Source organism: Perissodus microlepis, chromosome 10 (genome assembly GCF_051167445.1).
Source record: "Perissodus microlepis isolate ML-2025 ecotype Zambia chromosome 10, ASM5116744v1, whole genome shotgun sequence".
Classification (NCBI taxonomy): domain Eukaryota; kingdom Metazoa; phylum Chordata; class Actinopteri; order Cichliformes; family Cichlidae; genus Perissodus; species Perissodus microlepis.
In genome coordinates this window covers 32,571,864-32,599,200 of record NC_140470.1, presented here as the reverse complement: position 1 = coordinate 32,599,200, position 27,337 = coordinate 32,571,864, and the positions used below count along the sequence as shown (strand labels likewise).

General features: G+C 41.4%; 1 protein-coding gene across 1 annotated transcript; it reads right to left on the bottom strand.

Moving 5' to 3' along the window:
* Window positions 1-3,274: 3,274 nt before the first annotated feature.
* Window positions 3,275-19,878, bottom strand: LOC146379728 (Na(+)/citrate cotransporter-like). Its single transcript, XM_084941145.1, has 13 exons — window positions 19,542-19,878; window positions 15,077-15,205; window positions 14,775-14,911; window positions 14,445-14,677; window positions 12,704-12,871; window positions 10,489-10,672; window positions 10,280-10,402; window positions 9,950-10,162; window positions 6,114-6,217; window positions 5,911-6,032; window positions 5,314-5,475; window positions 4,949-5,086; window positions 3,275-4,859 (listed from the first exon to the last, which is right to left on the bottom strand). The coding sequence occupies exons 1-13, from the start codon at window positions 19,791-19,793 to the stop codon at window positions 4,731-4,733; spliced, it is 2,094 nt and encodes a 697-aa protein (XP_084797271.1). The 5' UTR covers window positions 19,794-19,878; the 3' UTR covers window positions 3,275-4,730.
* Between the last annotated feature and the right edge of the window lie 7,459 nt (window positions 19,879-27,337).

The window sequence follows — 27,337 nt, the reverse complement described above, 5'->3', positions numbered from 1 at the left end:
GCCTCAAGAGGGAGGCAACAGCAGGCAAAAGATAAGCGCCTTCAGACTCCCACAGATATGGAACGCCAGGACTGACATAATGAATTAATAAATACACCATTAAATAATTAATTAAATGTGGCAATAATTAAATAAATATTTACAACACATTTAATTAATTTATTATTGGCACATTTAATAATTATTGACATATTTAATTAATAACACATTTAAATAATTATTGATAATTTTAATTAATTATTTAATGATGTATTTATTTAATTCATTTTGGCACTATTGTCCCCTTCATGTCTCACCTTGAAATCATTTTATCTGTCAGCCTCACCCATCAAACTAAGTGGGCGGGGTTAACCCTGCCACTGCAGCTTCTCTAATGTTTGATTGATTGCCGTGCAGCTTAACTGTTGCATTCGCAGATTCTCGTTTTCACTGAACGATCGTCTCTTTCCGCCTGGTCTTGTGTCTCTGTGCTTCTGTAACATAAAGAACCAGCTGACATTTTTCTCACGACACCAGCGATCAGCTCAACAGGCCCTCAGTTTACCTGCATGCATCCTCCTACTCACCTGTCAGCTGTTTAACACCTGCTGCTAATTCAAGAAACACGCCCACGTGACCTGGTGACAGTCACAGTTTAACTGGGCAGCCGGTGCTCGATATAGCGCAATGTCTGCGCATTTTTCTGCACAAGATAAGTAAATATAGTTTGTTTCCTGAGCGCAGAGCTGCTGGAGCTCGTTTCCCTACAGAGCACTTTATAGGCGAACCAGCTTTATCACAGCTTTGAAACCTCACCTGAGTTTTAGCTCTCAGTGGTTAAACGCTGGACTTAATTCACTCAGGTTTTGTCTGTCGGGTCATGTTTACTTCGCTGTTTTATTTACAACTGAGAGAATCGGTTTGGCTGAGGTTAAAGTTATGTTTCAGAACTGCACAGTTTTACAGACGTTTAATGGTTCGCTGGCACATGGGGCGATCGTGGCTCAAGAGTTGGCAGTTCCTCTTGTAATCGGAAGGTTGCCGGTTCGAGCCCCGGCTCCGACAGTCTCGGTTGTTGTGTCCTTGGGCAAGACACTTCACCCGTTGCCTACTGGTGGTGGTCAGAGGGCCCGGTGGCGCCAGTGTCCGGCAGCCTCGCCTCTGTCAGTGCGGCTGTGGCTACAATGTAGCTGCCATCACCAGTGTGTGAATGGGTGGATGTGTAAAGCGCTTTGGGGTCCTTAGAGACTAGTAAAGCGCTATAGAAAAACAGACCATTTACATGTGTTAGACTGAACCGTTCGCTTTTCTTTATCTGGTGTGTTTTGGATTTTTTTTACAGTGAATTTTGAGATTAAGCTGACTTTTAAAATGTTTTTATACAAAGAGGAAAGAGAAGGCGCATTTCCACCGAGAGGAGCAGAGTTTGCATGTTCATCATGAAGACTGCAACCTGCACAGAAATATTATATCATCTGGTTTTTAATAGTTATTCAACTGTATTCTAAGCACCAGCTGTCTGTTAGAATTTTTAGAGTTTACTTAACTAAATAAATGAGGTTAACATATGATTTGTGTGATTTTTTTTTGTTTTTTTTTTTCTTTTGGGGGGGGGGGAATGTTTCGGTCATGTTATGTTTAACTGTCAAAGGCTTGTTAGAAACTATGAAACACATGGTGCAGACTTCTGGATGGCAAATGTGTGGTAAAGACACAGATAATGAAATTTAATTATTATTACAATATACATCATGAGAAACGAAAGCTGAAATTGATTCAGTTTAGTACTTTTCTCTGTTTGCTCTGTGATTATAAAGGCCTTAAATTCTGTGATATATACTGTAAATGATTTTCACAGAGGTCTTAAAGTACTTAAATCACTGCTGATGGTTGTTTATATTTTCACGTTTTTGTGTCTGTAGGGCTGTTTGATGACGGTTTGGACTCTGGGAGATGAGGACACACCCACATCTGTTCCATACTGCAGCCATTGATGGTGTTACAGCTCTGAGGCAGCTTTGGGGCATCAGACACACACACTGGAAAACCAGCACCTGGACTTCATGCAGGAGAGACGGCCTCAGTGATTTAGGTTCATAAGGGAGTTCAAACATTTCTGGCCTCTTATCACTTAGATTTTGAATGCATTTAAAGCAGGAACTGCACACCTAGCCGTCAGAAGTTTGGCAGCATGAGTACTGTAAAGTTTTGTAGGGTCCTTGTTAAAAATTCCACAAGCACCACGTTTGTCATATAAAGTTCAATTTTTTTACAGTACATTGAAATGATAAACTATATATTCTAGTTATCCACTTGTCAGTAATTTTTGAAAAAAATCAGTGGTGATTCACCTGCAAATGATTTTAACAAACTTTGTTTTTTGTGGAATTCATCAGCAGCTGTGGAGAGATGCATTTGAATATCTTCTGGTTCCACCTTTCCTTACCTGGAAGCTGAGGATGGCTGATTCCTGACAAAGACACACCTCAGCGCTTGTCATGGGTGTTACATCCTCCGTGCAGCAATTCCAAAGAAAATGAGAGCAACGGTCACTCATTAAGACCAGCCAGAAATCTGTCCCTTTCTGGCAGCTGTGGAAACTTCCAATAAGAAAGTTTGCATTCTTAGAACAATGCTGGTCATGTGTGATGTGTCATCATATGAGGATATTGCATTTTGACTTAATTCTGCTCAATTAAGTGTTTTGATCGTTGATCCAGTATTTCAGCTTTGTGTTGTGCTGCAAGTTTAAAACCCATTGTCCTCATGAGCACAGCATCTAACAACTCTGCTTAAAAAAGTCGATTGACTTTAACTGGACACAATGGTTTCCAGTGGGAGATACATTCATCACTCATCCGTGACACTGGAGAAGTCACCTGGATGAGTGATAAAACAATTTTCCATGGAAAATCCAGAGGAACTAAACTTTGTTGTTTCTTTGGGCTCAATTTCAGCTCTAGCAGCATCTCTCAGAAGAAAACGGTTTTCCCAATAATCAGATGAAAAGATTGTTGAACCAGGTGGTATTCTCTGGAGTTGAAATGCAGTTTATTAAATTGGAATTCAAAAATGAATTTACAAATGCAGATTTTATTCTACAATTCATTAATTAAGCACAATTTTTTATTTCGATGTGCGTGGCTCTTGTGGTCCTCTATACAGCCTGGCATCAGTTAAACTTCAGCTGATATCACTTCAATATAAAACATAGATGTTTTGGACATCAAGTCCAAGCTTCTGTTTGTTTCTGTTCTAACTTTAGTTCATTTTGGAAGATTTTTGTTTAAAAAAAACAGCAGAATTTGCAAAAGCTGCCTTTAAAGATCAATCTTTATTAATATGAAATAAAACTGTTAACAAGATGGTACAAAACTCTGAAACGTCATGTATGTACAGAACACACTCATCAGCTCGCATAAAAATGGTGTTATTATGTTTAAATATGAACCATAAAAATGCGAAACATATTTAGTAATTATGCTAAAATAATTCCAGTTCACAGGGAAAATAGTTTCTTCATTGGGAATTTTCCCAGTCAGTAAAGTTCTGCTGCAGCTGTTCTAGAGTCAGTCCTACAAATAAAAACCATAGAACAGTGAAATAATCACAAAGAAAATAAAAGGCCAGCAATCTGGAAGAAAGTTATAATACAGCATCATCTGCAGAAAAATCAATCTCATTAACATAAACTGCAGACCTGGAACAGAGCCTGGTGGCACGCCTGCTAACAAGCAGTTTCACACATTTATGATGAGCAAATAAATATCAGGACTTCAAACAAAAAAGAACAATTTTAAATGACATGGTTCTTACAGACAACACTTTAAGTGTTTTATAATCATCTTGTTTAGGTCCTGTTTTCACCCTCTGTTAAACTTTCTCCATGTTTCCGTGGTTTACTCGCATTCCTCACACTGTGCTTTCATCCTCTCATTCTTCACAGCTTCTTCTATTTCACTGCCTTTAAACAAAATAATATTACACCACTGACAGTCAGCTTTCTGAAGATGTTTCAAATTAAAAGCCTGTGATTTTTTTTTTTTGAAATTCAGGTTTCTTTCAGCTGTTAAATTTTCATCAATATGGTAAAATGGTAAAAATGGCCTGTATTTGTATAGCACTTTACTAGTCCCCATGGACCCCAAAGCGTTTTACACATCCAGTCATCCACCCATTCACACACTGGTGATGGCAGCTACATTGTAGCCACAGCCGCCCTGGGCGCACTGACAGATCACTGAAGAGTTCTTTTTTTTTAAATTAAAGGGTCAACAGGAATGTGAATGTTTGTAGTTAGAGTCCACAGTCCAGCTCAGAAAACATTTTGAGAATCTATTTAAAACTTGGGGACTTATTGTCACTGTTGTCTGGCCCTAAGATTGCTTTAAAGACACTAAGAACAAATACTGTAACCTCAGTTTGTGTGTATTTCTTTTACACCATCTGTACAAACATATAAAGGTAGATCTAGTTTTTCAATCCACCAAAGGTAACGTCGACTACATTGCTTGTGTGTGGAAGTCCATTAATTGCCATTATTACTACTCTGTAGACAGTTTACTAGAACGTGTACACGCACAATGACACAAACAACAAAATCGAGATGATGTTTCTTGTGGGTCAGAAAGCATTGTAACACGAATATAAAAAACAAACTCCTGGCTGGGAAATGCCAGATGCTGGAGCTGAAAGATCAAACCTGAAAAGGTTTTTATGTGCATAAATAAAGATGTGGGAGGATGTTGCTCCTATACGGGTGCAGTGACGTTGGCCCACGAGGGGAAAGTGTCCAGAGAAAACATGACCCGACCCCAGCTGTTGATGGCCAGACTAATGCAGCCGATGCCGATGATATTCATCACCACACCTGTTTTTGCCTGTAGGGGGCACAGTGGGGGGGAGGCTATGATGACATAATGAATCAGAATGATTATTTCTTTCCAACTGGAAGAAATGAAGAACTCACCATGTCGGACACTTTGAGGAAACCGGAGGAAAACACAATGGCATTGGGTGGAGTGGCCACTGGCAGCATGAAGGCAAAGGAGGCGCTGAGGGTGCAGGGGATCATCACGTACAGAGGGTTCAAGCTGATGGACTGGGACTGGGTTGGGAAAACAACAGAGTCATCAACTTTACCCATAAACTGGCTTCAATGGCTTTTTTTCCTGTTACATTTCAACACTTCCTGTTTAGATGTATCATAATAAAAGTCTGTCAGTGGTTCAAGGGTGAAGCTCCTTCTGTTCTCTGTCACCTTATGATATGAAACACCTGTAGGAACATCTGCAAATAAACAAATACAGTCTGTGCTGGCTGTGTTTTTGGTACCATGGAAGCCAGGATGGGCAGGAAGAGAGTTGCTGTTGCAACGTTGCTTGCACATTCAGTGAAGGTGGCAACGAGCAGGCAGAGGATGATGGCGATGGCCCATGGAGGGATTGAGTGGAGCGGCGTCATCTGATCACCGAGCCAACGCGACAAACCCGACTCCTGAAAAACCAACAAGAAAAAGCCGGACTTCAGTCTGAGTCTGAAAGCAAAGGTTTCTCTGTGGTCTTTACTTTTAATGAAAACTCGATGGTGTCTTCACTTTTCCAAAATATATATAAGATTTACTTAATCTCATCAAACCATCTGCACTGTGCCCATACAGAAGCGTCATTTCATTTTCATTTACTCACAAAGTCTTAGTTGTGTTATTCTCTTGGCTATTCAAAATGTATTTTTAGTTTATTCCTTCTAAAAATATAAAAACTAAGGCTGCATAAAAGAATTTAACAGAAGGCCGCCACAGATCGAATCTGTAAATGTCTTTGAACTGTCAGCAACTATAAATCAAGGCTGATGTAGTAAAAAAACCTTGTGGTGCACTTGGTATGGAGCGATTTGTCAGCTTGGTCCTTGTTTACTCTTCAAAGGTTTTACCTCACTGCCTTTGGCCAAAGCAAAGCCGCCTCCCAGCAGCAGGACAATATTCCAGGGCATCTTCTTCTGAGTCACCTGCCAGGTGAGCAGAGAAGGGGCGGGGCCTCGAGAGACCTGAGACTCTGATTGGATCAAACAAACAATTTAAATCACGAACATAAATTGCCTTTGTGTCCCATCCACGTGTTGTGTATTTGTGGTACCTGTGTCGGAGCGCCTCCAGAAGCAGAGGTATCGCGGCGGCTCGGAGGGAAGAACAAACAACAAAACAGCAACAAACAAAGCAACGGTTGCATCTGTGACGAACCTGCAGACACAGAGAGAGAGCTCAATGCAGGATCTACTTTCATCCACTCAGCATCAAACAACAAACTAGATACTGTCACTTCCAAAGACCACAGGTGGTTCGGGAAGATTAAAGCCTTAAAGAGTTATGTTGAGTCGAACATCTGGGACTCTAATGGCTGTGTTGTAATCTGGCAAGATCACCATGGTAGCTTTTGCAAAATGGTTATGCTTATTCACTGACTCATTACCCGATGTCACGGTCAAAGTGCAAATAAGATTCTCTGTAACAGGAATAACAAAACTCGGAGCCTCCGGGGAACCTGCTGCTTCCTGCGACTGAAGCAACAGGTTCTAGCACCTTCTAAACACTACAGTCGGTCACGGGGCTTTGAAAGATGAACACTGTTCAGCTCCTGTTTAAAATCTGCCGAGGTCGGAGAAGATGTGACAGCATGGCAGGTGAATGCCTGATCCCTCTGTTTAGTTTCACTCCTTAAAGACTTACCAGGGTTGTATTCATTAAACATCCCAGCTGTGTGTTCAGGGTCCAGGTCATTTAATGACTTATAAACAATAACCAATACTTTGAACTCAGGTCTGGGTCAGACACAGGAGCCAGATCACCTGACCTGGTGTTGAAGGGGGAGGGGTCTAGTTTTGGTTACCTTGGACCTTTGGTTTGTGCAAACAGACGATTTTGAAATGTTTCCTGATTACACAGGTTTACAGTTGACGTGCAGTCGCCCTCAGCTGATGTCACACCCTGACAATAACATGAGCAGCAACTATTTTCAGTAACTATAACTATAACTATAGGATTTCAGTCAGATTGATGCATCACTTCCAGCTGACTGGCCAGAGTTAAACACATCTGGAAAATATCTACAGTGAACTACAACAACAAGACATTCAGATCTCAGAGTCTGCCTGCAGCTGACTGCTTCCACACAGATGTTACCAGGCACAGGGCACGGCCTGCTTCCTGTCTCCAAATCAGTATTTCAAATAACTGAAACCCCTAAAAGGTCAAAAAGTACAAAGCTCACAGGAGGTGGATGTAGAAACATAAACCCAGTGGTTGCATGGTCACTGAGTGTGTGCAAATACCAAACCTCCGGCTGTGGTGAAATTCCTTCTCACGAACTCAGCGGTCGATATTAGACTGTGTGACGGGAGGTGAACAGAGTCAATGACAGCTGAAGGGGTTTCACTTAAGAAGGAAGAGGGAGTTAAAAAGTCCTCATTTCTAAGAAATAATGACAATAATAAAAATAATTATGAGCTTTTCCTGCAGCCTTCATCGGTGGACACAGACCTGCTGACTTGCAGGTTTTTTGGGGAGCATATTGATATTTTTCATCTTTGCTGAAAAGTTGAAGGCTAATGCTCCTTCGCTGCATCAACAACCTGCAAACTGATGCTCAGTAACATCCAGAACTGCGACCGCTCGGAGAAAAATCGGAAAAAGTCTGAAAAAGCTTTCCAACAAAACCCTAAAGATTCAGTCCACAGAGAGCAAACATCTGACATCCAGCTGTTTCTTCATTTTAACGTGTTTTATGATGAAAGCTCTGAACACAAGTTCACTGAATGTTTGATGCAGTTTTCACTGTTTCTGGAAGCTTCTTCAAGACTTTGTCTCCACCCATATGGAAAAGATATATATAAATCTTATAAAGTTTGTATCTGTCTTGTATGAAAAGCATACAAGAGTGAAAACACATATAAGATCCCTTGAAAAATTATATAAATGAAACGTGTATGTTTTGGATACTTACTAACAAAATATATGAAAGTAATGAGAAAGTGGCCACTTTCATGAGTAAATCATAGAAGTTTTTACTATTTCTTTTCCATATGGGCACATTCATGCTCCAAAGAGAAAAACGCACTGATGGGACTAAAATGTGAATTCAGTGACGAGAAAAAACCCCCAAACCTGTTGCATTTCTCAGTTAAACTGATTATTGATGTTTTTGAATATTCTAAATGTTTCTGTTTACGTGTTAAATCTCACATTTTTCTTCTTTTTCTCAGAAAATGAGTATTTTTTTATTTCCCGTTTCGGCCTTAACAACAACACGACAGGTACGAGTGCAGAAACAAACAGGTCGATGCGTGACGTCTGCGCTACTCCCGCTGGTCATGTGACCCCACCGGGAGTTTATGAATGAACAGGAAAGTCATGTCATGTGTTGCCAATTTCCCACACGGTTAAATACACGTGTGTTTAGCTGTGGTGGTGTTGGTCGGGGTTTAAAGTCAACTTTAACGTCTCAGAGTTACAAAACATAAATTTACAGATTAAAAATCTTCCTGTATGAGTCAGACAGACAGACTCTGCGTCTTTAGGCAGCATTTGCCTTTATTTATGAGCTTGTGCTATACTCACATACAGTCAGACATATATGATTTCTGATACTGCAGAAGCGAAGCAAATAAACGTGACAACCCTCAGGCTGCTGCTGAGTCTTTGTTTCTGTGATTTTGTTTTGGACGTTTGCTCAAACGCAGAAACTCTGCAAAGTGCAACAACACGAACGCTGTGCAGGTGTCAGAGAGTCGCAGCTGCAGGTGCAAAGAACCGACTACACGGAAAAGCTTCTAACTATTAATATAATCTAATGGATTAAATACATAGTTAACCTAATTTGGAAACCAGTGAGTCCAGTATCACCAGCTGATACACTAAAATTAAATTCACAAAAACTAATCATGCAAATGCTGCTGAAAGGGTTGAATAATAAAAGCTGAGATAATAACATTTAATTGAAAGAAAAATCAGACTCTAACTAGGCCCGATGTCCGGTGTGGAGGTGAGCTCAGTTCAAGCCTCCTGCATTTGTGTAACACGGGTCAAAGCTGCAGCTGTGACACTAAAGTCCAGCATTTGTACCCAGGACACGTCCAGTGTTTGTTCCTCGCCCCTGAGTCCTGTTTATTCTGGGAGTTTGGCCCGAGGCAGGCCCTTTTTTTCCATCTCACATTACTGCAGGAACAGAGACGAACACGTGAAAGTTGGATCTCAGAGTTTCTGCTCAAAAAAACTCAAAACACCCCTTTAAAGGATCATTCCAGTGCTTCACAAAAGATCTACTTTCAGTTTGAAAATGAGACTTAAATCCAAATTCTCATATTTTTCATTTAACACAATAAATAAATGAATAAACTACAAGCTTAGAAAGTTGTTACGATAACGTGGAGAGGCAGCTTCATCTAAAAACATGAACCAGAACAAGAAAAGTGCATTTTAAAAAAAACACACAAAGACACACCTTGGAAATAAAACAGGACGTAATTTAAAAGGAAGTAATCTGGTCTTTTTTTAATGACACTATCTGACCAATAGAGCGGCTCCTGTGTGAAACTCAGATGTTATTCTGTTGGGTGATGTTCGTCGCCTGGTTACAGCTTCCTGCTGCTAAAGTAACACTGGCAGAAAGCTAGCAGCAGAACCTCCGACCCTGAGCGATGTTAAAGCCGAGAGCTCGCCGACCCCGGCCGAGCGGGTAACACTGGATGAGCAGGTGTCAGTGACCTGTCGGTCACAGCTCGTTGGCCGAGGAGGTTGGGCCCTCAGAGTCTCAGTTAGTCTGCTTTTTTAAAAGGCCGAGATGGCGGTGGAGATCTGGGCGGAGCCACGCACGAGGACGTGACTGATTTGGGTTTGGTCTGCGCCGCTCTCTGAACCGCCCAAAATACTAAAACAGCTTCAACAGCGCGCACTCATGAAGGTTTCGCTGGTACTCACTCAGCTTTGGAGTTGAACATGTGCGTCGCCCAGCCGTCCATGAAGCGCGGGTCTCGTGTGAACCACAGCGCCACCATGAGGATGAAAAGTGCCAGAACGCTGAACTCTCCGTAGCTCATGGGTCCCAGACGGGAATGCTCGTCCCTGATGACCTCGTATGCCGCCCGCTCCTTCTGCGACTGGACCGCACCGCAACCCCACGTCTTCCTCAGGCTGTGATGCACAAAAGCAAAAAAACCCCAATCATGTTTGTAACTGTAAAGTTGAGTTGTGGGAGCTGTGGGAGATGTCACAGTAATGTTGGGGGTTGTGTTTTGGTGAATGACTTACTTGCAGCCCACGTAGAGGAACTGCAGCCAGAACCAGGCCAGGGTCAGCGTCAGCACCATGGTGGGGAACGCAAAGGCAAACCAGGAGGCAAAGTTGATCACGTCACCGTTCTGAGGGAAGAGCCTGCAAGGAAGAAACAGGAAGTTGAGAGTCAGGCCTTACAGGACACGTGGTCACATGATTTGGGTGCCGTTGCTGTGAGTTCGTACTGGCTCATCTGTCCGATGAGGACCAGGTTTGGCCCGGTTCCTGTCAGGGTAGCGATGCCTCCGATGCTGGCGGCGTAGCAGACCGACAGTAAGAGGCCTTTACTCATCCTCCTCGTCTCCTCCTCCACGTCACTCAGCTCCTCCAGCTCCATCTGACAGCAGTTGCTCTCCACGGTCACGACCACTGAAAACAGTTAACAGTGTTAACCAATGAACCTATTACCCACAACAGCTACACTTTTATCTGAATGTATTCTCCACGTTATGTTTGACTCTTTATTTCTGATTTGGACTCATTTAGACTGATTGATTAAATCTTTGTTTTGAACATGTTGAAAAAGTACAACAACATAGAAACAAAGCAAAACAAAAGGAAAACAAGCAACCACAACTACAAATAACTTTCATGTTCAAAAAGGAGCAGGAAGAAGCATAAGCTCATATAATCCCATACATATATACATATATACATACACATTTATATACACATTTTCAATAACCCCAGTAACACCTCAAAAGACACACAACCTACAGATATATATATACCCACACCAACATACCCGTGCACCCGCACACACATGAAAATATTGGACAAGAACACCTGATCAAATCTCCACCTCCTCCCTGTACGCTGCAAAAACCACATCCTTAAACCGCTGTTTAAACTGCGCCGTGCTCGGACTTTGCTTCATATCTTTACTTAGTCTGTTGCACAGCTTCACTCCACACACAGAGATGCAAAACCTTTTTAAAGTTGTACGGATACGAGGATGTTTTAAATTTAATTCCCCCCTCAAATTGTGTCCCCGTTCCCTTTTAGAAAACAGTTTTAGAATATTGTCAGGAAGCAGGTTATTTATTGCTTTATACATAATGTGTGCAGTGAGAAAATGAACCAGATCTGTGAATTTTAGAATTTTTGATTTTAAGAATAGTGGATTTGTATGATCTCTGTGACCAGTTTTATGGATTATCCTTATGGCCCTTTTTTGTAATATAAAGATTGATGATAGTGAACATGTGTAAGTATTGCCCCAAACCTCTGCACAGTAATTCAAATACGGTGCAATCAGGGAACAGTAGAGACTGTGGAGTTATTTGTGGTCCAGAATGTGTTTTACTCAAGATTGAAACACTTCTTAAAATTTTGTTATGTATATGATTTATATGAGACTTCCAGTTTAATTTATAATTTATAATCACACCAAGAAACTTATGTTCAAGAACTCTTTCAATTCCACACCATCTATATAACTTGTGCATTTCTAAGGGAATTCCCAAATAAGATTATTTTAGTTTTACTTAGATTTAGCGATAGTTTGTTCCTGTTAAACCATTTTTCAGGTTTGCACATTTCTGATGTAATTGTATCCAGCAGCTCCTTTAGATTCGCCCCAGAACAGGAAATATTTGTGTTGTCTGCAAATAATACTAATTTTAATATATCAGATGCCTTACAAATATCATTTATATAAATAATAAATAACTTTGGACCCAGTACAGAGCCTTGTGGAACACCACAAGCAATGTCCGAGCATGATGAGGAATGGACACCCAGCTTCACAAATAGTTTCCTGTTACGTAAATAATTTTTCACCAGTGCAGTACAACCCCCCTGATCCCGTACCGTTCCAGTTTATTAATTAATATGTCACGATTGATTGTGTCGAATGCTTTCTTGAGATCCACAAATAGTCCAGCTGCATACTGTTTCTGATCTATAGCATTTGTAATCTCATCAATTGATTTGATTAATGGCAGTGATGTTGATCTTTTTGATCTGAATCCATATCGACTGTCAGAGAGTAATTTATGTTTATCTAAGAATTTGTCTAATCGTTTATTAAACAGGTTTTCTAGGATTTTGGAGAATTGTGGCAGTAAAGAAACAGGCCTGTAATTTGTAAATTGGTGTCTATCCCCAGTTTTATACAGCGGCACAACTTTAGCATTTTGTTTGGAACATTCTGAAGTTGCAAATATATGTTAGAGGCCCTACGATTCCTTCTATGACCTTCTTTTCTTTAACAGTGACAGAACAAGCATTCCTCCCTCAGGCTACGTCAGCCATTTGGACAGTTGGTCCAAAGGTTGTGACTCACTTAACTCAGACACAAAAAAGTTTGATTACAGCTTTTTCTTCAAGGTGATTTCTGTATCTGCTCATCTATCTGTTTCCCATAGATGTCAGGTTTCCTTGCCTCTGTGGACTTACCGGGACTGCTGCTGCTGTCTGATGGAGGTTTGTCTTGTGGTGCTGGTTTGACAATCTCCTTTGTATCCATCTGACCCAGTGACACCACTTTATGCTCAGGCAACATGTTGTCTTGTAGGTTGCTGGTTTTCTCTGAGTTGCCTTGAGTTTGGGTTGATAGATTCAGACCTGAAAACAAACCTATAAGTTAATACCTCGGGGTCAGACTACAGAGGAATATTTGAGCTGTCTCATGCAGTGTTACTGACAGTTTTGGTCAAGTTACTTGAAAAAAGTAATCAGTAACTAATTACTGATTACTTCCCCAAAAAAGTAATCCCGTTACTTTACTGATTACTTATTTTCAAAAGTAATTAATTACTTAGTTACTTAGTTACTTTTTAAAAACACGATTTACAACCTGAATAGGTGATAAAGTGATAGATCTTTCAGCCCAATTCTACTTTTTCTGCATAATCCATCATACAAAATGTAATCAAATGGAAAAGTCTCTTTTTAAAACTTGTTTCTCTGACTGGAAGAAATTTGTTTAACATTTAAACCTATTTTCTGCACATTCCAGCACATAAAATAAAATATATATTTTTTGTGTTTACACTCAGTCTTTCAAATAGATGCAAGTAAAACACAGCAGAAAGTAAATAACATCAAAGACTAGCGGTCCTGTTGCTCTATTTTCACCTGTAAAGCAGGAGTGGGGTAGGCGGAGGTTTACCCTGGTGCAGGTGAGCCGCAGTGGTCAGTGGAAGAATCTGCGAGTTTCTCTGTGAGTTTCCCATTACGTCATAGCTACTCGGTGCTTGCTTGGAAGTTTAGGGGTTTTTTTCGCTGTAAAAAGAAGTTTTCTTCCCGCGCACAACGGACACTAATGTTTTTGTCACTTTTTGCAGAATCAAACTCAAAGTAAGGTCAGTACTTCCACGCTTTAAACGCTGCACGCTCATACTCTCTCCCGCATTCAATATATGATCCATTGTTGATCTGCACACAGCTGTTGTCACCAATGTCGCACTCGCTTACGTCACTGTCATGAGACATTCTCGCAAAAAAATCACGGTTTTAGTAACGCAGCGTTCCTACGGGAAAGTAACGGTAATCTAATTACCGTTTTTGCAATAGTAATCCCTTACTTTACTCGTTCCTTGAAAAAAGTAATTGGATTACAGTAACGCGTTACTGCCCATCTCTGGTTACTGACGACATGTTTAGGGTTTTCACATCAATACCAAAGTGACTTTTCTTCCTCTTTCCTTTCTTTAATGCTTTCATTCAAGCAAACTTTATCAGACTCAGCCTGACTGTTTCCCTGAAAGAGGACCTATTCTGTACTTTGTATTCAGGGTCGACCAGAGTTTCCTCGTGATTCACAGTTATTATTCTGACCACTCATGCACCCCCTCAGTTTATGGTAAGTCTGAAATAAGCTTCTCTTGAAGGCCACCCTCTCTAACAGCTCACTTTTTGGAAGCCTGCCGAGGGGCAGCACCCAACAGTGTTGAGCTGTACTACCTCAATATTCTGTTAAATGAGAGAAAATAAGGAAAGGCAGAATAAGGCCACTTTAAAACCTGTCTCACAAAACTGCTAGCATGTAGTCTGTGATAGACCAATCTGACAGGTGCTCCACTGTCTTTGTAATGCAGTACGTTTAGTACTTTATCAGTACCTTAGAGGAATGTTTTTTCTGGCATCGCTTCCATGTGGTTAGAAAGTAGCTATATGCCAGAAGCCTACATCGTACCTATCTCCATGATGTTTGGGTTAACAGCTTGAAGGATGCTGATGGTTTTCTCCTGACGCTCCTGAGGTAGTGCCTCACTCCTGTTCTTACTCTTGGCCGAATGCTCAGGGTCTACGTTACTGTGGAGCTGATCCAGGACGGCCTGGACGATGGGAACCATCATGGCGGTGGTTGCCGTGTTGCTGATCCACATTGACAGGAAGGCCGTCACTCCCATGAACCCCAGCATCAACCTGTGAGGGGAAGGGATTGGATTAAGCCTGAGAAACAGGGGAAGTGATCGGCTTCCGCTGCAGCCCTGTGGGGACAGATTAGGTTCAGGTGACTCACAGGGCAGGTCGGACTCCAACTATCAGCAGCACCCGGAGCGCGATGCGTTTGTGGAGGTTCCAGTGCTCGACGGCTACGGCGACCATCAGGCCCCCGACAAACAGCATGTTAGTGTCCTTCAGGTACTGCATACACACCTGGACAAAAACAAGGAGGAGACAAAATAATGGAAATACAAAGTTAGCATACAGCAGGACAAAAAAAAAAATCAGTTTGATAATTCGGTATCATTATTTGCATAAATGTACATGTAAAGTTGTAGTGCCAGATGTAGTATACGATGTGTATGTGCACAGGCTTACTTCCTTGGACTCCATGATGCCCAGGACGGGGAACAGGATGGTTGGCAGCAGCGCTGTCACCGCCAGCGGCAACACCTCCGTGCACCAATATACCGCCATGAGGGCTATGACATAAGCACAGGCTGCCTCCTATACACACATCAGAAAACACGTCCAGGTCAAAATGTAACCTGAAACCTGCAGCTTTAACACAACATCCACAAGATGTGAACAAATGGGTGTTTCAATGCACTAATGTAGTGTTCATATAATACAGCAGAGGGCGCTAATGCTCCAGTGGCTGTTATTAAGCTTCTGCAGAATAAATGATGGTTAAACAAACAAACAAACAAACAGACAAAACTTACAGACAGAAGCTTCAAACGGACACGTGTAACCGTGACTGATCTCACAGGTGTAACGTGTTACGCAGTAGCGTGCTAGCACTCAGACCACGTTTTTGCAATTAGCTTTCTTTTCTGTTTATTAGTAAAACATTACTCGCATTTTGTGAGTCTTTCATTGTGACAAAAGAAAATTCATCCAGCAGTTTGCTGCCAACAGAAAAACATCCAGTCCAGTTTCACTGCACATGTTGAGCTCAGCAAGGATGATATTTATGTAAGCTTACTTTACACCCCCCTCCCCCAAGGGAGGAGGTCTGGGTGGATGGCTGGCTCTCCAACACACAGACTTAAATGGTAAACGTGCTCTTCTACCCCACGTGACTTTACTATTCTTTACTGAGGTCCATTTAGCCACAAAAAATGGTAGGAATGGTTTGTAATACAGTAATTTTTTTTTTACACTGAAATATTTTGGAAAGTGTGTGCTGTGACATCACCTCACTTCCAGCCTCTGCTTGTTTTTGGAACAAACGCACAGGAAATGAGTATCTATGGTTTTGCTGTAGTCGTTTCTGACACTGCTGCACAGAGTCAGCAGATGAATCAAAGGCTTAATTATTAAGTAGAAATGTTTTGGCTCTCTTCTTGCTTTTGTGTCTGAATGACATTATTTAAATATTAAATATATTTGTATGTATTTCTCAGTTTTTGATTTATTCTTGCCTTTTTACTATTTATTGTTTAATCTGGCACAGTTGGTGTGGAGCACCCACAACTGTGTTACATGTGCAATGACAATAAAGGGCTATTCTATTCTATTCTATTCTATTCTATTCTATTCTATTCTATTCTATTCTATTCTATTCTATTAATCTAACCAAACTCTGTGTAACTGAGGCTTGGAACAGGATCACACACCTCTAAGCTGTCAGGTTTATGTAAACCGTGACGCTCTTTTCACTTTCCACCCTGTCGTTACCCAAAACTGTAAAAACACGTTGAAGTTGTTGTTGTAGAAGAGGAGACGTGTTGATCCAGACTCCTACTGGGAGGTCTTAAGGTGCTGAACCCAACACGTGTCAGGATTTACTAGTACTATACCCACCTCCGTACATCGAGCTGGTGGAAACTTGTAATTCTGAGGAGACGGGGGAAGATTGCGTGACGATGAGGGGAAAGATTGTATTTCTTTCTATGAGCAGAGCCCCAGAGGCTGCTGGGAGTCTGCTGACAGGACCCACTGAGTCCAAACAAAGTGAAAGACAATGAAACCTGCAATAACACTGTGTGCAAGTCTGGGAAACGTGACTAAAGTCTCAGACGTGGACCCTGCTGTCATTGGTTAAGGATTTCCTTCTTTCTTTTCATTGACTCGTTGTGTTTGTTTCCCCAATAGCAGCTTTACATCCCACACCTGATGTTATTTCTTTACATGCAGATGTTGTATTTCAGAGGACTGACTCATTCATTCACCCTCCAAACTTTCATAAAGGTTTTAGTCCTGTGATCAGGTGACTTTGTTATTTATTCTGTTATTAGCTGTTTGGGAACTTCCCATGATGCATTGAGCCTTTCTCCTTTAGCTTTTGTCTACTTTCTCCTCTTTTCTCTCCTTTCCAGCTGCAGACGGCCGCCCCTCCTGCCCCTTGGCTCTGCTGGACGTCTCTTCCTGTCAAAACTGGGTTCTTCTTCCTCACCTTTGCCACGTACTGCTGATAGAGGATGTCTCTCTGATATTGTAATTTCTTTATCTGATAATATCATGTTTGGTGACATCATTGTTGTACATTAGCAGTATATAAATACAATTTAATTCAATCTTTGGAGGGATTTTATAATCTCTAATAATCTGATTGCATCAGTCCTGATCACATCGGGCACTAAGCAGCCTTCGACCTGCCAACAGTCCAGCTGCCCTGTGCAAAGGCCGGACTGACTGCTGTGTGAGTGACGAAGAGCTGCTGCGAAAAACTACCAGAAATCCACGAAAACGCCTAAAAACTGCAAAGTGGACGAGATGTTTGGAGTGTGAAATACACGACAGTGTGAAATCATTTCAAATGAGTTTAAATAAACCCCCCAAAGTCTTCTCAGTTTTGTAGATATCCAGTGAAGTAAGAGTGAATAGTTAAAGTAATGATTGTGTTTTCAGAGAGCGTCTCCGTGACCTTTCAGACCGTCTGCAGTCTGTTTGTCAATCAGTGACAAGAAACTGTGAAAGAAGCTGCTGTGCAAACACGCAGCGGCTGCACATCAGCGCAGCGCTCAGGTTATTCATCACCGAAGCATCGAGCTCACAACGGCCAGTAACAGGAAAACAAAGACACTGTTTCTATTACACACACAGCTGCAGTTATTCCAAACTTTCATAAGCTCCTATCTGAGAGCAGATTATTAGGAACACCTCTGCTTCCAGAAAATCTGCTGTTTGTTGTTTTTCAGCTCACGCTGAGCGCAAATCAGAACAAAGGTTCAAAGGTTAACTAACTAAGGTTAACTAATACACCTGAGGAGAGCAAAACATTAGCTACCTCCCGTGTCTTCATTTTGACCTTGGTTTCTAAATCAAGCCCAGTAAAGAGTAAAAGACACTTTAGAGCAGGGGTGTCAAACTCAAATACACAGTGGGCCAAAATTCAAAACTGGAACAAAGTCGCGGGCTAACGTTAATATTTATTGAAAAGCAAAATCTTCCTCCAGATATAAGAATGAATCTTTTCTTATGGACTCAAACACGTTTTGCTGAAAAACTGAATATGGAACAAGCAAAGCTTAATACTAAACAATATATATATTAGCTGTATAATACCAGTAGGCCAGCTCTGATAGTAATTTGGTGTGGCTTCGCGGGCCAAATGTAATTAGGCTGCGGGCCAAATTTGGCCCGCGGGCCAGAGTTTGACACCTATGCTTGTGTAAAACTGAGATCAAAATAAAGTAGAAAATGATGATGAAACAGCGAACACAAGGCTGATTGTCCGATCGTAGAGATTCTTTCACACTCTGAGTTTATGTTGGTATTTATTCACGATTGCTCTGTTAAACGGCCCGTGTTCACTAAACTGCTAACTTTAACTAATCATACAGAAAACTGGTCATTTTAAACACACACAGGTATGACATCAGTTAGGCTGGTTCACTGCTGCATTACAGTCTCAGTAAACTGGCCATTCATACTGGTTAGTGCTCAAACGCTTGTAAACAGCACTTATTGATGTGTTAGTGATCAAAACCAGGTGAATGTAACCAGTTTTGTCTCTGTCCTGATAAACTGGTGACTTTCACTGGTCATTGTTCAGGAAACTTGATCTCTTTAGACTAAACTGGTTGCTCAAACACGCTCTGAAACTTTTAGGGTGTACTAGTTAATAAACTGCTCAGTAAACTCTTAACTGGAGTTGGTAATTTCTCAGAAAACTGGCTATTTAAACTGGTTGCTGCTCAGTTTAAACTGGCAGGTTCTCATTAACAGCTTCGTTAAACAGGTTTGTTCTCTGGAGTGTAAATCAATAACTTGAACTGGTCATTGTTTCAGAAAACTGATTATTTAAACAGATTACTTAGATGAGTACTGATTGGTTGAAAGTTTGTTCTTGGTAATATTTAGACCAATAAGTGCTCATTAAACCTGTAACTATGCTGCACTAGTTCACAAATAGAAAAGTCGTTAGAAGCTACAGCAGTAGTAAGAATGGAGGAGAACTGGTTAGTGTTCAGTTTAATAAAAAAACAGAGAAAATAATAATTTTGTAATTAATTAAATTATTTTAATCATCGTTCTTCAAATTTGATATTTAGATCACTTATATTACACTGGTAGGTTGGAGGTTATCTGTTTGGGACTTTTAGGCTGCATTGCTAAACTGACTCTTTGTTGTGCCATAAACTGGTTATTTACACCAGTTAGTACTAACCTGAGCACTTCTCTGTGAGATGGTTATTCAGGACAGCTAGTACTCAGTAAACTTGGAAGTATAACTGGTTACTTGTCAGTTAACAGGTTAAAATGAGTTTGTCCTGTACATTGGTTCACTGGTAACTTTAACCAGTCATTGTTCATGAAAACTAGTTAAAGTGCTCAGTGAACTGGTCACCTCTTAGTAAACTGGTGGGTTAAACTGGTCAGTGAAGCGTCTCACCGTGGTGCTGACGGCGAGCGGCAGCAGGAGGAACGGGCTGCAGACGAGAATCACGACGCCCTTCAGCCTCCAGACCTGCCGCAGCATTTTCACCCGCAGAGGAAGAACTGACATGGCTGATGGTGGTGATGAAGATGAAGATGAAAACAAAAAGTCAGTGCTGAATGAAGCCGAATCGGTGCCTCGCAGCTGCGTCCTGCTTGCAGTCTGGCTGCTCCCGGGTTTCTCTCTCTCACTCTCTCTCCGGCACATTTGTGATGCATTTCACGGTCAACACTAAATATTAACTTTATGTGTGTTACAGCACGCACGCACACGCACACACACACACACACACACACACACACACACACACACACACACACACACACACAGACTTTATCTAAACTCTCAGCAGAACAAACACTGAAGTGGAAATCAGATCCGTTTGCGTCAGTCTCACCTGTTATCTTCCTGCTCGGGGTCAACACATCCGATCACTTCTTCATCTTCACTGTGCCAGCACTCGGATGGATCACATGAAAAGCGGAGCTGGATAAAAGTCCAACATTGTTAAAATGTTTAAATGAGTGTTTAAATGAAACAAAGGACATTTTGAAGAATAAAAATATAGTTAAAGAAAAGTACTGTCCAGGATCAATTTTTTTTATCCATTAATGTTTCATAACCAATTCGATTTAAATGAGAAAAAAGAATTAGATTTAAGGGGGAAAGACATCAGACGGAGACATAAACACAGACAATCATCAGTCAAAACCAAGAAAGAACCCTTAAATGTCTAGATCCAAAGACAAGAGACACACAAACAAATAAGTTGACTCTCCACCTTTTCTTTTTTTAGAACCAAAGAAGCATCTTAGGCTAAAGATGAAACATCTTCACAAACTTAAAGACGTCCGTCTGCTTTCTTTTTTCAAGCTCTTGAGACTACCATGACCTGAATGAGTGAGAAACTACAGACATCCTGTGTGCTTAGATAGCCTTTGTCCCAGACTTGATGTTCTTACATCTGCTTGTTGGACTTTGGACTACTTTCTAACCACCACTGGATGTTGCTTTTTATGTTTAGCTCTGCCTGTCTGTAGTGTACGCTTTCTGTCCCGTTGACTGTTGATTATGTCACAAGGACATTAAAGTTGTACTTACAGTCAAACTCCGGCCCTATTGATGCTCCCATCCAATGACATTGAGAGAAATGGCACTGAGCCCCCAATAGGCAGTAGGGCGTAGTCCAAGCAAATATACACTGCTCAAAAAATCTCAATGGGAGAAAAATCAGGCAGGATATCTCTACTGAAATGGACTGGGTAACGTGTTCGGCACTAAAGGGCGTCACATCGTTTGATGGAAAATAAAATGATCAAGAGGGCTGAATTCAAAGACACCCGAAAAATCAACGGCAGGTTAGTTCGTTTTGCTGAAATTTCATTGAAGCAACTCCAAAAGGTACTAGTTTGTTTGCATGCCTGACAAAGTTGGGGCATGCTTCTAATGAGACAAGGGATGTTTAGGGAGAGCTCATCGTTGACCTCCTGGACAGATGAACCAAAAAGTCCCAGAGGTGTTCGACTGGATTAAGGTCTGGCGAGTGCAGGGGAAAGTCAGTGGTATTAATTCCTTCATCCTCCAGGAACTGCCTGCATACTCTTGTCACATGAGGCCGGACATTCTCATGCACCAGGAGGAAACCAGGAACTACTGCATCAGCGCAGGGTCTTACAGTGAGACCAAGGATTTCATCCCTGATACCTAATGCCATTCAGGATGTTGTTGCCTGAGGATGTCTGTGTCTCTCAACATGGATATGCCCCCCCAGACCATCACTGACCAGCACCAAGCTGATCATACTGAAGGATGTTACAGGCGCGGCTTCTCTGAACCCTTTCAAGTCTGTCACATGTGCTCAGGGTGAACCTGCTGTCACTATGAAAAGAACAGGGCACCAATTCTGGTATTCTATGGCAAATGCCATTTGGACTCCACAGTGCCAAAAAGGGAGCACAGGGGCCATAAGAGCACATTGGACCCTCAGGCCACCCTGATGAAGTTATCTGACTGTTTGGTCAGAGACATTCACACCAGCAGCCTGCTGGAGCTCCTTTTATAGCTCTGGGCATGCTCATCCTGTAGAGAGTATATACCAGTCCCACTGATGGGTTAAGGCCTTCTATGGCTCTGTCCAGCTCTCGTAGGGTAACCGCCTGTCAGCTGGAATCTCCTCCATGCTCCTACTGTGTTGGGAGACACAGCAAACCTTCTGGCAATGGCACGTATTCATGTGCCATCCTGGAGAATTGAAACTACCCCCCCCCCACACACACACACACACATTGACCAGATCAATATCCCAGCTTGATATTATGCTTAAATTAAACAGTGTTTCTAAAATCATGACCCCCCCCCCTTTATTCCTGTCACCATGCTTGAAATCAGAAGCCACAAGCACAGATGAAACTAAAGGACACTGCATGGTCATTGGACAGTTGTCAGCCTTTTTGACTCCAATCAGACCATAACTTACAAAGTGATCATTGCTGTACTCAATAAGACTTTAAACTAGTGACTGAGACCAAAAGTACAGACAAAGTGTTTACAAAGGTTATAAATTAAGGGAGCAGCAGAGTCATTTTCTCTAAGATTTTCAATCAACCAGAACTTTTTTGTTCTTGGCCAACAGAGGCGTCCCCTTTTGGTTATTAAAATATTTGCAGTTTTAAGGCACTTCAAATGAGTGAAACTAAACTAAAAATTAACATCATTATGTACAACTGAGTTTTTCTCTCAAACATTTCTTCTTCTTTTGTAATTCCTGCCCTAAAATGACCTTCCTTGTTCTTCCTCTTCACTCCAGCCTTTGCTCCCCTCTCTCCAACTCTGATTATTTGTTCTGTCGTCCTCCTGCTGTGTTTTAGACTCAGTGAGACCAGCTGAGTCAGACAAAGGCTATCTGTCTTTGTAATTGGGGCAACACTGCATTACACAAATAAATATTGTCTAACCCTGGCCTAATAATCAGCAGTTAAGGCCATGTCAGTAGACATGGAAACACACCTTTTAAACAGTCTGGATAAACAAGTTAGTCACAAGTAGAAAAATCGGGTTCTGGCACATACATGGATTAAAATACAAGACACTGGTACCAACATAATGAAGTCAGCTGAATAAAAAAAAAAAAAAAAACCCTATCTGTTACTGATAAAAAGGTTGAACTAAACTATAAAAGACGAACAACACTTGTGACCACAAGGGGGTTAAACGCTGCAGGGTCAGTAGATACAGGCTCTGTATGTTTTTCTTGGGTTTTCTCATTCTGTGCATTTCTTACTTTAAATCCAGCACACATTAATTTGTTTAGTATGTAAAAGATGGATGTGTCACGGCGATTGAGAAGAGCCGTGTGGAAAAGGAAAAGGAGGATCCAAACGCAGGCAGTCGTGAAGGTGTGAAGGTGATTTATTGAACACGAAAATAAAGAGAGGCAAACGGAGAACTAAACTACACTGGGACAACTAAACTACTGAGCACGAACACGAACCTGAACATAAAGGAAGGAAGACGATGGTACATGATGATGACGGCAGGGAACACACAGATGAAACATGGTGGATACACAGACAGACCAGCAACTACAATGACAGAGGACACGACTAAAATACACACAGAGAAACACAGGGAGATTACACACAGGTGGTGGACACAGCTGGGAATAATCAACGAGACGAGACGTGAGGTAAAACTGAACACATTCACATGAGACAGACCTTCACAATAAAACAGGAAACAAGAGATCACTACACGAGGACGCAGACAGGACACAGAACTAAACTCACACAAAACATGAGGACACAAATCCTTAACCACGAGTAAACAGAAACATGGACCTTAAATAGTAACCAACAAATCACAAAGGTAACACAACGATCATTCAAGAGATAAACTAAAACATAATAAACTCAAAATGCTGGAACTGTGACAGGATGAAACCACAGTGATGTCATCCAGTGGTCTTTGGACTGTTTGTTTTATGGAGATAAATGTTTAATCTCAGTTTGCTGCTCCGTTTGGTCCCATTTCATTAACAGCTAGAATCTAAAGCTAAACTAAATGTAGCATAGAGCAGCTCCAACACCAAAGTACAACATGCACATATATAGTGCACATGTTCAGATAATCTGTGTGCTGTGCTGCACACCTGCACTGTTTTGCTACTGTCGTTAACTAAATGTTTTAATAATATTTCACCACTTTTTAATGTTATTTTATCCTTTTTTTTAGACTTTACTCTTTTTGCCAGAATTAAATTGAGAAATACAAGTTTTAGTTTATTTGGAGAGAAAAGTCACAGGCATGTTACAGATGCACGTCGATTCAAATCAGTTTGTAGTGTGTTTGGAAAAATGACAGCTGGATAAAATCTTTGGCTTCTGTTGCTTTTACAGTCTGCAGTTGGTCCTCTGCTGCCGCTCAGTGGACACAGGTTGAACTGCACCAAGCCTCCTTCAGCTTTTCAACATTTATCTGTTTTCAGTTATTAAAGTCACAGAGCAGATATCTGGTGTCTCACTTGGCAAACTCTTGAAGGCCAAAATCACTTGTCCAAAGAAAGAGTTTAAAAAGTAAACCAGTGCCGGCTGGTGAACAACGTGTCTAACTCACAGTAGAAATCCTGTTTGATTGGAATTATCAAAACAGACGAAAGCATGAGATCGTCTGTCCACAGCTCTGATCATTTATTTTAATCTGGATTTCAGAGTCTGTTTGACGAGTGTGCTGGTTTATAGTTTAAGATATTAAACAGCAACACAGACTCATAGCAGCATGAAATGAATTTAATCCACTGGTTCATGTTCCTGAACATGAAATTCAGTGTTCATGTACCGAACTGCAGTATGTGAAAAACTGATGTACTGCTGTAACTCAGAACAATCATGAAAGTGGACCTTTATGTCCTTTAAGCATGGAGGATTTATACATATGGACCCACATAAAATATGCAGTATGAGGCTTTGATGACTGCTTTGGAATTTAATTAGAAAAAAAGAAAACTTTAAATTTTGAGACATTAAATTATACTCAGTTTATGTTTCATAGTAAATGTGGATTGTTGTGCCAAACTGATGTGAGTTCACACTGGTTCATTTTAAGTTTGTTGCATTCATTTTTTCTCGCCTTTATTCCAACTAAAAAAGTGTGTCCTGTCAGTGTTGTATGTAATATAATAATTTGATATGTTGATAAATTAAAACTGTTCACTGCCAACTCATTTGTAGTATTTCTTGATTGAGTGTGAATTTAATTTTGTTGTATCATATTTAGCAGATAAAACATTTGAAGCTAATAATATTATTTATTGTTATTCATTTTACAGCCATAATGCTTTGATGTCACACTTAGTCACGGTCTGCTGTGCTTCACTGTGTTTGTGTGATGGCAGTGAGTGTTGTAGGTAGTTGAGATCACGCTGAGACTCTTCAGAGGTCCATACACGCAGGTGTCGTGTCCCCAGGATATGGGTGGTGTGTAGGGTGGATGATGGCTTTTTCTGCTTCTGTTTGGGAAGTGACTTTGTTCTAGCAGCTGCTTGTGGGGTCTCAACACCTTATAGGGCTTTGGAGTTGACGTCACGCCGCAATGTATAGTGTATCAAAACAAACACACTGTGTTGGAACGACGACGACAAGAAACATGCTTAAAAGCAGCTCAAAAGAAAACGGATGGTATAGAGACCGACTGCGTCCAGAGGCGAAGCGGCGGTACTTGAAAAAAATAGAGTGCATCGCAAATGTGGACCCGTATGAAATACGGCCGTGGAGTAAAGACCCCGACGACTTACCGCCACTGTCCTACCCCGATATCTTCACATATCTTGTTTGTGGAGTACGCGCTTACACTGCGAACCAGTTTCGTAATTACAAGTCGCTGGAGGCGCACATCCAATTTACTAACGGCTGGGTGCAGATTTGGCTATTTTCAAGCCGCCAAACTGTGAGTACGTCGTCATTCAAACCAAGGTAAGTCAGCTGGAGCGCATCGAGTGTAATAGCCATGGTTCACCCCCCACCACAGTTGATGTTATACATTTATCAATGAACTGCTAAAATCTCGTTGCCATATTATGTGTCCATAATTGTAAAGTTGATGCAAACTACCACATTGATAATCGGGCAAGTTATTACATCCATTTCATAGGCAGGCTTTCCTACAGCTGTGCGAAAGAATTAGCGAATCGTTACATAACACGTATGTCTGCAAAGTCACTCCATTCGATGTTTGTTCGCAATTTCTATAACCTCCGAAACCACCAACGATAATATTATTCAGCTATAAAGAGTGATATGAACATATATAGAACTTACTGGAATGAAAATGTCCGGTAAGTTAAGTGATATCTGAAGCGAACTGGATATCAGCTCGTCTCACGGCGGCTCCTCATGTTGCGAAAGAATAAAAACACAAACCCTTTTTAAGCGTATTCCTGTGCCGGTTGTGCGATCGAACATTGCAGCCGACCACACAGCAAGTACGAACCACGGCTGTTGTGTGTGCTTTCGCTCCTTTGTCGCTTGCGCTTTGTTTGGACCCGGAAAATGGCGCATCAGGCCAAAATCCTTTCCACGCCCACCCCTGTGACATCACGCTCCAAAGCCCTATAAGTGTTGCTGTCCCTGAGGAGTGTGCTGATTAGGAGTGACACAGTGCATCCACACTTTATCAGCCTCATAGCCTTCACACACTGTGAATACTGTGAAAAAACAACACGAAATTATACATTTTTTCAGAAGCTAACTTGTCTTGGAACATATACACACCCAAAGTGGCGCGCTTTTACAGAAAACTTCCTCCCAAACACACCCCTCCAGGTCTCTTTGCCAATGTGAGCGTTGAAGTCTCCCAGAAGAACAACGCAGTCACCAGATGAAGCAGCGCCACTGCCCCACTCACTGACAAAACTGTAAGCAACCTTCTCATCCCTCAGTGAAAACCTCCAGCATACCCTGCTCACTGCCTTTCACCAACTCCAGACTAGAACAGAGTCCAACCCCAGAGCTGGGCGTTGAGGTGAGCACGGGTATGTCTAGTGAAAATACTGAATATTAACTACAATACTAACACCACGTGTGTTTTAGTGTGTTTGACTCACATGGTGTGGGGCACCTACTGTAAACTGAAGCCTGCTGAACTGAACATTTTGTCAAATTAATGCCAAAAATTATGAAAAGAAGTTAACAAAATGTCATACTTAGATTCACATTTAGATACTTTATAGGAAAGAGTGTAACCTCGCTGACTGGTTGCTTTCTTTTTCAGAGAAGCCACAGCACCCTGCGTCATACGCACTGAGGATGTAATAAGATTAACAACATGATCGACTTCTGTGAGAGCAGGATTTAGGTAGCTGCTCTGCATTGCGGCAGCACACAGAGGAAATGACAGAGGAAGGATCGCTTCCTTAGAGTTGCACACAGAAACCAGCCCTCGTGTTTGTTTTTCCTTGGGAAATACAGGTCTTGCATCATTTAGTGCTTCGCACCCAGGGCTCATGATAGCAGCTGAAGGCTGACCTGAAAAGTGTGATGAAGAGTGACATTCATGTGGTGTTGCATCATTCTGAAAAATTTCCAGTTTTGAGCAACATAAGAAACCAAAAAATAAAAAGGGACATGATAAGTGTTTTCACATAAATGATTCAACTTGTTGTAGATTATTTCCTGTGGTTCACCAACGTCTACACCAGCTTCTACTTGTCATCACAGGAGCTATAGACCCTGTGCACGAGAAAATGCTAACCTCCTGTA